Source organism: Panthera tigris, chromosome A2, assembly GCF_018350195.1.
Source record: "Panthera tigris isolate Pti1 chromosome A2, P.tigris_Pti1_mat1.1, whole genome shotgun sequence".
Classification (NCBI taxonomy): domain Eukaryota; kingdom Metazoa; phylum Chordata; class Mammalia; order Carnivora; family Felidae; genus Panthera; species Panthera tigris.
The window spans coordinates 14677624-14687890 of record NC_056661.1 but is presented as its reverse complement, the minus strand read 5'-3'; the positions used below and the strand labels follow the sequence as shown (position 1 = coordinate 14687890).

At 58.8% G+C, this 10267-nt stretch overlaps 1 protein-coding gene and 1 long non-coding RNA gene across 4 annotated transcripts; one reads left to right on the top strand and one right to left on the bottom strand.

The window, feature by feature from the left end:
* The first annotated feature begins 202 nt into the window (after window positions 1-202).
* On the top strand, window positions 203-9587 carry LOC102967052 (GEM interacting protein). Of its 3 annotated transcripts, XM_042978701.1 has the most exons (21): window positions 203-334; window positions 1253-1337; window positions 1798-1873; window positions 1986-2043; window positions 2353-2478; window positions 2563-2627; window positions 2703-2810; window positions 3221-3301; window positions 3404-3574; window positions 3669-3806; window positions 4091-4287; window positions 4604-4710; window positions 4784-4873; window positions 5233-5310; window positions 5379-5533; window positions 5750-5938; window positions 6034-6171; window positions 6273-6469; window positions 6809-7196; window positions 8599-8662; window positions 8792-9587. In XM_042978701.1, the coding sequence occupies exons 1-21, from the start codon at window positions 316-318 to the stop codon at window positions 9163-9165; spliced, it is 2904 nt and encodes a 967-aa protein (XP_042834635.1). In that variant the 5' UTR covers window positions 203-315; the 3' UTR covers window positions 9166-9587. The 3 variants fall into 3 exon arrangements, with proteins under 3 accessions (XP_042834635.1, XP_042834636.1, XP_042834637.1); XM_042978702.1 differs by lacking the exon at window positions 3221-3301; XM_042978703.1 differs by lacking the exon at window positions 203-334 and having other exon boundaries at window positions 1255-1335.
* On the bottom strand, window positions 9459-10261 carry LOC122236634. The gene is made up of 2 exons (XR_006214748.1): window positions 9986-10261; window positions 9459-9799 (listed from the first exon to the last, which is right to left on the bottom strand). It is a non-coding gene; the product is annotated as an uncharacterized LOC122236634 (long non-coding RNA).
* Window positions 10262-10267: the final 6 nt, after the last annotated feature.

The window sequence follows — 10267 nt, the reverse complement described above, 5'->3', positions numbered from 1 at the left end:
AGAACCCTGGCCGGGATGGAATCATGGGGTGCCCAGCCCTGGCCCCACACATCTCCCGCATCTCGGGCAGGGGGCGCAGGGGACGCGGTACACACTTCAGGGCCTCGGGGGCGTGGCCGACCGGCTGAGGTGTAGTCGCGGGCGGAGCCTCTGATGAGCAGGGGCGTGTTCGCTCGCGGGCGTAGCCTCCGCTGGGCGGGGCTACGCAGAACCCGGGCGGCGGCGGCGGCCGCGGCAGGAAATCGGGGCTGAGCCCCGCCAGCGCGAGATCCCTTCCCAGACCCGGTCCCCGCCGAGCGATCCTCTGGTCTTGTCATGGACGCAGCAGAGCCGGGTAGGCGGTCCGGGGTATGGGATCCGAGAGAGACCTCCCCCAACTGTACCCCACCTCCTAAACTGAGGCGCTTCGCCTGTCCTTTTCCGTCCAGAGACCCGGGAAAGGAGTCAGGAATGGGAAGGGCACGGGAATCCACTATTGTGGGGACCCCCAAGCCTAGAGGGGCCCAGAACACCATTCCCTGGCCTCCTCCCCCTTTGGAGTCTTCACCCCGGATGCCTGGGGGAGGGAGTCCAGGAAGGGGAAGTGGCCGCTTCTGCTTCTGATATTTGTGATGGGGGGCAGGGGGAGGGCGACGCAGCAGGATCCCTACTGAGGAGGGGCCATTGCTGATCTGGGCCCCTTAGAAGGGGGACTGTGGCAGAAATGTGGCAAGGTCCGACTTGTATTTCCGGCTCCCTTTGTGTCTCTGCTGTGCACGTTGAGTGTCACACGGTCTTTATGTTCCTCTGGTTTCAGTCTGCCTGTATGTGTTTGTGCCACAGGCTCTGTGCCGGCCTCTCCCACGTGTATTTCCATCTGTCTGGCCTGAGGTCCATGTGGTTCCATTGTCAAGCTGGCTCTCTCCCCAGGGACAGTGCTGCTGCATCTGGGGCATCTGTTTTGCCGCTTTGCTTCTGGGCCCATGTGTGTGTGGGTGTCTGTTCCTCTGAGCAGCTGCCCCTGTGTTGGGTTGTGCCTGATCCATCTGCCTGCCCTGAGCTGGCTTCACCCCAGGCCACACTGCCTCCATCCTGACTCTGACACCCACCCCCATCCCCCCCCCTCCCCAAGGATCAGAACACTCTCTTTCTGTCTCCTCCCCTTCCTCCCCCCACCCCTTCAAAACAACTGGCTAAGGGCCTACCCTAGGTGTAAGTGCTGTGAGTGGAGGGAGGCCTCCATTGGCCCATGTGTGACACTCCCCTCCCCCAGGGCTACCCCCAGCTCCAGAGAGCAGGAAGAGGTACAGTGACATCTTCCGGAGCCTGGACAACCTCGAGATCTCACTGGGGAACGTGTGAGTCTGAGCCTGGGCCACCCCCAAATCCCTAATCGTTTAGGTGCCTCACTAGGAACCTACAACATCTGGATCCACTTACCTAATAACCTGAGAAGTCTTAAATGGGTCCCTCCAAAACACCTGAAAAATCCCCAAATCCAACCCCCCAGATCTGCTGGAAATCCACAAAATGGTCCTAGGACCCCTCCCCATGTATTCTTGTAACCCCTTAAAACGTTTGAGATCCTTAGAATCCCACCCTATGGACCCCAGATTTACCTGGGACCTTTCAAACTCTCTCAAGTCCCATGACAAAAAGTCACCTAATTTCCCCCAAAACCACTCAGACCTCCCACGCACAAGAGGTGTCACAGAGGTAATGTCCAGGACCATCATTCAAACTGCCCTGGGGGCCCCCAGCACCCCTAGGCAGGACAGACTGGGTGGAGGGTGGCATCTTGACACCCTTACCTCCCAGGACCCTTGAGATGCTGCCTGGAGACCCCGTGCTTTCAGGAGACCCAGAGTCTGACAAGACCCCCACAGCCACTGAGGTGAAGGGCGGGACCAATGAGGCAGGGAGGAGGGGGCCTCCAGGAGGAGGGGCTCTAGGGGGTTGAGGCCCCTGCCCTGCTCGCTCCTGAATGCTGTCTCCCTACCTCTCAGACCAGTGAAACCAGCCTTTGGAGTGGCCTCTCCCTGGAGGGCCCGGCACCCCTTACAGGTAGGGGGCTTTGAGGCCAGGGGAGTGGGGGCAGAAAGGACTCCTTCCCTCAGCAAGTCGTCACCGACTGCCTGTTCCACGTGCCAGGGAAACAACAGTACGCGACAGAGCTGAGCCCCTGCCCTCAGGGATCCCTCAGTCTGGGTGGAGAGTCAGCGTAAAATTGCAACCTGGACAAGATCATAAAAGGGTGTTTGGGGAAAGCCACAGGGTATAGAATAGTGGTCACTGGTCTGGCCTTGGGGCTCAGGGAAAGCTTCCACAGCAGCCTCGGGGGTCAGAGGTCAGAGGTCCACTCTCCTGCCCCAGGGGAAGAATTGGACCTGCGGCTCATTCGGACCAAGGGGGGTGTGGATGCAGCTCTGGAGTATGCCAAGACCTGGAGCCGCTATGCCAAGGAGCTGCTGGCCTGGACCGAGAAGAGAGCCAGCCTTGGTGAGGGTCCCTTCTACCCTGCCCCAGACCCCAGGCAGTGCCCACACCCTGCCCAACTCAGACCCCGACTGTCTCCCCCTACAGAGCTAGAGTTTACCAAAAGCATCATGAAGATCGCCGAGGCTGGCAAGGTGGCGATCCACCAGCAGGTAGCTGTGACCAGATCCCCCCGCCCCGATCCCCTAGATCCTCGGCGTCCCCCAACACCTACTCTCCCACCCCAGAGCCATATGCCACTGCAGTACATCTATACCCTGTTTCTGGAACATGACCTCAGCCTGGGAGCCCTGGCCATGGAAACAGTGGCCCAGCAGAAAAGAAATTTCTCCCAGGTGAGGGGGCCCTGCCGCACGCCTTATTCCATTCCCACCTCCCCAGGAGGAAGGCAAGGTTACCCATCCAGGCTGTTTTGCTGATGAGGAAGCTCAGGCCCAGGGATGCTGAGGAACTTGCCCAAGGTCACCCAGCAGAGATTCAAACCAGGCTTCCTGTACAATTGCAAAACTGTGCTTTTGCTCGTTCGCAGGGCTGGGGGGGAAAAGTGCCGAGTGTTCACAGGCAGAGAGCTTTGGCGTCTCTGGGGCCAGGCTTTAGCAAGGATGAGGTGGGGACACGGCAGGGAGAGGGGGTGGGGAGCATGCAGACCCCAGAAAAGGGTCCAGAGGATGAAAGGCACGCGGTAGCGGGAAGCAGAAAGACTGGGTGGCCCTGAGGCAGCACCCCCATCTGTCCCCCTTGCCAGCCCCTGGCAGCCAAACGAACTGAGATCGAGAAGTGGCGGAAGGAGTTTAAGGAGCAGTGGCTAAAAGAGCAGAAGCGGATGGTGAGGCCTGGCAGGGTGGGTACCAGCGTGCGGCTGGTGGATGAGAGGAAGCGGTGCTGATCTATCCCCTTCTGTCCCTGTCCCCGCCCCCCACGACCCCAGAATGAGGCGGTGCAGGCACTGCGGAGGGCCCAGCAACAGTACCTGCAGCGCAGCGAGGACCTGTGGGTTCGCTCCCAGGCGTCCCCTGAGGACCCGGCACCCCAGGCCTCGCCAGGACCCAGCAAACAGCAGGAGCGGCGGCGGCGATCACGAGAGGAGGCTCAGGCCAAGGTGGGGACCCGGCCCCGTGCCCCCCCCCCCCAGCACTTCGGCGCGCCCCACCCCACACTCCATCCCACCGGTGCCCCGGCCTCGGTTTCCCCAGGCGCAGGAGGCCTTGGTGCTGTACCAGGCCTGTGTCCGTGAGGCCAACGCACGGCAGCAGGACCTGGAGGCCACCAAGCAGCGGATCGTGTCGCATGTGCGCAAGCTGGTGCTGCAGGGGGATGAAGTGCTGAGGCGGGTGAGGCCTTTTCCCACTGCCGCCCCCCAGCTGAGGGCCCCCTGCCCCTAACCCTTCTCCAGGGCGCCAGAACTCCTCCCTAGACAGCCAGTTTCCACCCTCAGTCCCTGAGGGCATCTCGGCCTCTCGAGTCCTGCCCACCCCCCACCCCCGCCCTTACCCCACTCCATCCAGGCCAGCCTCTGATCACCCCCTCCTCCCTAAGCTGCCCCCAAACCCTGACCATGCTGGTGTCTCTAAAGTTCAGGCTCTGCTCCTCTCTCACTGTAGTCTGCTCCCCACAGGTGACCCTGGGACTGTTAGGGCTTCGAGGGGCGCAAGCAGAGCATGGTCCCCGTGCCTTCTCTGCCCTGGCTGAGTGCTGTGAGCCCTTTGAGCCTGGCCAGCGCTACCAGGAGTACGTGAGGGTGCTGCGGCCCGAGGCCCCACCACCCCCGCCGCCTGCCTTCTCCTTCCAAGAGTTCGTGCCCACTGCACACAGGTGGGCCCCTTGGGAGCAGGGTCAGGAATGAGATCCAGAGACACAGTTTCAGGCTGTTGGAGCCACCAGGCTGAGTACTCAGGGTCAGGAAACTCAATGAGGTTTTGAGTTCTTGGATTAATACCGAGGCTCTTATTTTGGGGGAGGGGTCCCAGTTCTGGGAGAGTCCGAACTTCAGGGTCACTGTACTGGGTGCTCACTGGTGTCAAGGCTTGCAGACCCAAGTGCTTGGATTTGGGTCCTAAATGCAATGCCTAGGTGATGTCATCCCAGGGCAGTTTCCTGGTTATCAGAGCCCTCACCCTTCTCCTTTCAGCTCCCCTCTGGACACAAGAAAGAAGCTCTCTGGCCCCCTACCCCCACGGCTGGATGAGAGTGCGGCTGAGGCAGGCCCTTGGGATGATGTAGGCACAGGCTGCCAGGGTGAGTGCAGTGAGGGGTGGGCAGGAGTGGTGCTGGGGCAGGGGTCCATCCTAATTGACCTGTTCCCTTCTAGGGACTCCAGGCCCCACTCCAAGCAGCGACGTGGACAGCGTGGGTGGTAGCAGTGAGTCTCGGTCCCTGGACTCTCCCACTTCCAGCCCAGGTGGGGCCAGGACCTGACCGTAACCCATTCCCTACGTCTAACCGCCCTCCAGACCCTGGCCAGGCTCTGACCCTCAGTCTCTAACCTATCACTTGACCTCTGACCTACCTGCACTCCTGACCTATTTCCTATATCCTCTGATTCATTCTCTTGAGCTAATTTCTGAACCGCCCCCCAGATCGCTGACCCATTTCTGCAACCCCTAACCTCTGCCTTGAACTCCCTCCTGATCTCTAACCGTTACCCCAAGGGCATCTGTGGGTGGTTCTGGAAAGCCTAAAAACCAGGCATATCTCCTTAGCCCTGGCGCTTCCTAATGACCCCTGTGACCCCCGACCTCTGTGACCCTATGACTCCAGGCCCTGGCACAAGGCGGTTGGTGAAGGTGTCATCCACAGGCACCGAGTCCTCAGATGACTTTGAGGAGCGAGACCCTGGTGAGGCTGGAAGCAGGTGGGGCATGGCAGGGGGTGGACCAGGCACCCCTGACCCTGTATCCCCACAGACCTGGGAGATGGGCTGGAGAACGGCTCAGGAAGCCCCTTCAGGAAGTGGACACTATCTGGCGCAGCCCAGACCCACCGACTGCGGCGGCTACGGGGCCCAGCCAAGTGCCGCGAGTGTGAAGCCTTCATGGTCAGCGGGATTGAGTGTGAGGAGGTGCGGCCTGGGCCCATGAGCCAGTGACCTGTTATGACCCCAGTGACCTCCCTGACCCCAGGCACCTGACCTGAAATCCCTATGACCTTTCTGCCCTTGGGACCTGCCCTGATCTAAAGATGTCCTATGAGCCCCCTGCCCCCTGAGGATCCCTACGACCTTCTCTTCCCCTGCTGACCTCTGATGACCTCCTTGACCCTATAACCTTCCCTTCAGTGCTTTCTGACCTGCCACAAGCGGTGCCTGGAGACTCTACTGATCCTCTGTGGACATAAGCGACTCCCCGCCCGGACTGCCCTCTTTGGGGTCGACTTCCTGCAGCTGCCCAGGGACTTCCCGGAGGAGGTGCCCTTTGTGATCACCAGGTGCACGGCCGAGATAGAACAGCGTGCCCTGGGTGTGCAGGTGCCGCCTTGACTCTTGACCATCCCCAGTAGTGACCTGGTCCTCTTGATGGCTGTATCGTAAGCCAGATGTCCATTTCCTGCCTCGCCCTGCAGGGCATTTATCGGATCAGCGGGTCCCGGGTCCGCGTGGAGCGGCTATGCCAGGCTCTCGAGAATGGCCGAAGGTTGGTGGACATGTCAGGAAACTCCCCTCACGATATCTCGAGTGTCCTCAAGCGATTCCTCCAGGAGGTGGGTACTCAGTGGCTCAGGGGTAAGGGCCGGGCGGGCTCAGGCTGAGGACCCTCTGCAGCCCACCCACACCCATGTCCCTCCCACCATTCCACCCTCAGCTCACTGACCCCGTGGTCCCCTTCCACCTCTACGACGCCTTCATCTCTCTGGCTAAGACCCTGCATGCAGACCCTGGGCACGACCCTGGGACCCCCAGCCCCAGCCCTGAGGTTATCTGCTCGCTGAAGACCCTCTTGGTGCAGCTGCCTGACTCTAACTACAGCACCCTGCGGCACCTGGTGGCCCATCTGTTCAGGTGTGCACTGTCCCTGACCTTGAAATGTGATTTCTGACCTAAGGCACGGATCTGTGACCCCATCCCTGGACATATGACTACTCATCTCTGGGACTGACCCCTGCCACTGACTTCTGACCTTTGCATGTGTTTTCTGAGCTCTGAATCTTAATAGATGACTCCAGACTTTGGGTGCTGACCCCTGATCTCCATTGCCAGGCATGTAGCTGCTGGTCTCAATGACCGGGACCACTTACCCAGGACTTGGGCAAGTGGCCGCTAGCCTGGCCTACAGCTCCTCCCTGATGACCAATGACCACGCATGCCATGCCCTGACCCTTTTCCTCATACTGTCCCCAGGGTGGCTGCACAGTTTGAGGAAAACAAGATGTCTGCCAACAACCTGGGCATTGTGTTTGGGCCAACGCTGCTGCGGCCACCAGACGGTCCAGGGGCAGCTGGTGCTGGCCCTGTCACCTGCCTACTAGACTCTGGGCACCAGGCTCAGCTCATTGAGTTCCTCATTGTTAACTACGAGCAAATCTTTGGGATGGACGACCTCCCCGTGGCCACTGAGCCTCCACCCCAAGACCCCAGTCCAGCTCCTGGGGCTCTCACAATCAACCCCCAGCCACCACCCTCATACCCTGCCTCAGATCCCCTGCCCTCAGTCCTAACCTTGGACCCCAACCCAGACCCTGATCCCCACAGTATCTTGGAGAAGCATCCTGAAGCTACGCCTCCTGAGGTAGGAACCCACTGGGCCCACAGACGGGTAGGCCTTCTCTGCATTTAAGCGTCTCACTCTCCTGTCTCCCTTCCTTCCTTTGCCTTTAAAATTTTCTCTTTCATCCCCTTTCTCCCTTCCTTATTTACCTTGTGCTCATTCTGGGAGGAAAAAAGAGGAATGGAACGGGGGGGGGGGGTGTAATAAGGGAGGAACAATAAGGTATAGCTCTGCAGTTACTAACAAGGGTGATCATTTACTCCTTCAACGGAACATTTATTGAACACCTAGTGTGTACCGAGCATTGTTGTAGCAGGCATTACACATACATCAGTGAGTAAATTATTGAGAGACCCCATCCTTTTGGTGACTGCACTCTAGTGGGGAAGAGACCAACAATAAAAAAAAAAATAGGATAGATACAAGGTCAGTTTATAGGACGTTACGAGGTGACAAGTACTATGGAGAAAAGAAAGGGTAGCATAAGGTAAGGGACACTGGGAGCACCAAGGAGAGGTGGAGGGCAGCTTGTAGCAGTAAGTAGGATTCTGTGGGCTGGTCCCATGGAGAAGGTGGATTCGAGCAAGGACTGGAACAATGTGGGAACAATCTGGGGAACGGTGTTCCAAAGAGAGCAGCCGGTGCAAAGGCCCCAAGGTAAGAACATTCCTGGTGTGTTTAGGGCACAGCCCCAAGCTGTAATGAATTACTGAGGAGAAGGTGCTAGAAAGTGAAGCCAAAGAGGGGTCTTAATGCCTTTAATGCCCTTAATGCCACGCAGACCGTGCACCTACTATGCATGGGCACTGCATAAGCGTCCTATCATCCTCACCACGGCTGTGAGAGGTAGACACTGTTAGTGAAAACCATTTACAGATGAGACTCCTACAGGGGCCTTCCCTGTCCCTCAGGTCCTGATACACATATCATTCCTTAGAACATGGACCTCCCCCTGACAAGCAGCCCGGAACTGGCGAAGGAGCAGTCAGTGAGTTCTGGGTCTCTGAGAAATGGAATGGTTCAGAAAGTGCTTGGGACATGTGGAAAGAACTCCAGCAGCTATTAGCATTTAACTAAAGGATGAACTGAAGGATACACAGATCAACTAAAAAGCAGGTGCAAGGTTACAGAGAAGGAGGGAGACAGGTAGTTCCCCTGGTCCTAATGTGGACATGGCTGAGTCACTCCCTGGGCTGGCCCTCTGCTGAGCAAGGGCATTCCTGCCTTCATGGAGCCCACAGTCGAAATTAATAACATTGCTCTGCACGAGGGGACAGGCAGTACACTGTTAAGGGCATCGTCTCCCCAGATACCCAAACTGCCAAAGATCTTTTGCATGTGGAACAAACCCTCAGGTTTCCCAAGAGTCTCAAAGAACTGGAATTTTATTGTTGGGGTTTTGGTCTTCGGTTTGTTCCTGTAGATTCCAGTTCCACAGAGTGACGACAGAGAAGTGGCTGATGACACCAAAGAGGAAGGAGAGGAAGGTGAGTAAGTAGGGGGGAGCCCAGGAGTTATAGGGATATCCTTGCTTGGGGTGGCTTAGCTGAGAGATGACTCCCGGGAGATACCCTGAGGACTTAGGGATGCTCAGCACTGACCACCCCAACCCACAGTGTCCAGCCAAGGTCCAGAGGACTCACTCCTGGGAACACAATCCCGTGGTCACTTCAGCCGCCAGCCAGTGAAATATCCCCGGGGCGGCGTTCGGCCAGTCACCCACCAGCTGTCCAGCTTGGCCCTGGTGGCTTCCAAATTGTGCGAGGAGACCCTTGTGACATCAGTGCCCCGAGGGAGCTTGCGGAGGAGGGGACCTGGCCCTACCGCCTCCTCCCCTGAGGGCAGCCCTCTGCGCCGCACCCCGCTGCCCAAGCATTTTGAGATCACCCAAGAGACAGCCCGGCTACTCTCCAAGCTACACGGTGAGGCTGTGCCCAAGGCCACCTGCTGCCCAGACCCCCAACCTGAGGAAGTCGAGGACCATCTCTGACCATCCCAGCATTCTGACCAAGGGGGAAAGGACTCAGAAGGTGTTCAGTGTTGGGGTGTCTGGAGAGTTCCTGTGAGGAAAGACTACATGGCCTCAGGTACTAAAACCCTTTTGGAGGCAATATATCAGGATCCCTCAACTGGACACCGGTCACTGCGAAGCATCAGGGCCACTCAGGTTCAGAGAGGTTAGTCAGGGTCAATGCTCAGGGTCAATATAGGTCATGGGATTCTTGACATCCACTCTAGTCTCTGACCCCTAGGACAGGGGTGCCTTTTGCTACTTTGGTTGTGGCCACTCCCCTACCTCTGCCTGTCTTCTTAGCTGACCTCAGGTGACCAGCACTTGGGAGTGGGCAGCCCAAACTCAACATCCAGGTGGTACCTGGGGTGTGATGGCCTCAGAATAAACTGTGTCCTTTATACCCTTGAATGTCTTTCTTTGCCAGGGGAGGGTGATGGGAGAGATGGGTGAGGGTAGCATCCTTTGGCCCCATTTACCCACCAGAGACACCAAGGCCCCCTTTCATCCCCAAACATGCTTGAGCACCTACAGGCAGTACGGGCTGAACCCGGGCACCAGGCTGAGTCACACCGGCCCGGCCCTCCCGGAGCTCCACGTCCCCGATCCGGTCCTGCATAATCAAACAAATATAACAAAGTGCAGATAACTGGGACAATGGGGCTGTGTGCTCTGGGCTGTGGGAGCCCAGGGCCGCCACAAGCCGGGGCCGGGCAACGGGCAGCGCTGCCGGGGGTGGAGGGGGTGGAGGGCGTGGGGGCGGGATTTTCGAGAAACTTGAGTGCTCCCGGAGGGTCACCTGGGGCCGGAGAGGTCCGAGGGGCACCGGAGGCCGCTGCGCGCGGTAGCTGAGGGCTCAAGAAACGGAGGCGGGGCGGGGGTCCCGGCTGTAGGAGCCCAGTCGGATCAGGGCGTGGCTTGGAACTCAGCGACGGATTGGACGCCAGGGAGCGGGCGGGGTGGCCGGGCGGGGGCGCGGACCCTGAGACCACCCGGAGCTGCGCCCAGGCTGCGCGAGGTCACTGCGGTAATTCTCGTGACTTGAGTGACTCAGCCCCCGGAAGGCTCGAAACTGCGTGCG

What these genes read in the sequence shown, in the direction of transcription:
- LOC102967052 (XM_042978701.1), top strand. An exon ending in CTTTGAGGAGCGAGACCCTG is followed by an intron (nt 5,311 to 5,378) that starts GTGAGGCTGGAA and finishes GTATCCCCACAG; the next exon opens with ACCTGGGAGATGGGCTGGAG. An exon ending in CTGAAGCTACGCCTCCTGAG is followed by an intron (nt 7,197 to 8,598) that starts GTAGGAACCCAC and finishes TTGTTCCTGTAG; the next exon opens with ATTCCAGTTCCACAGAGTGA.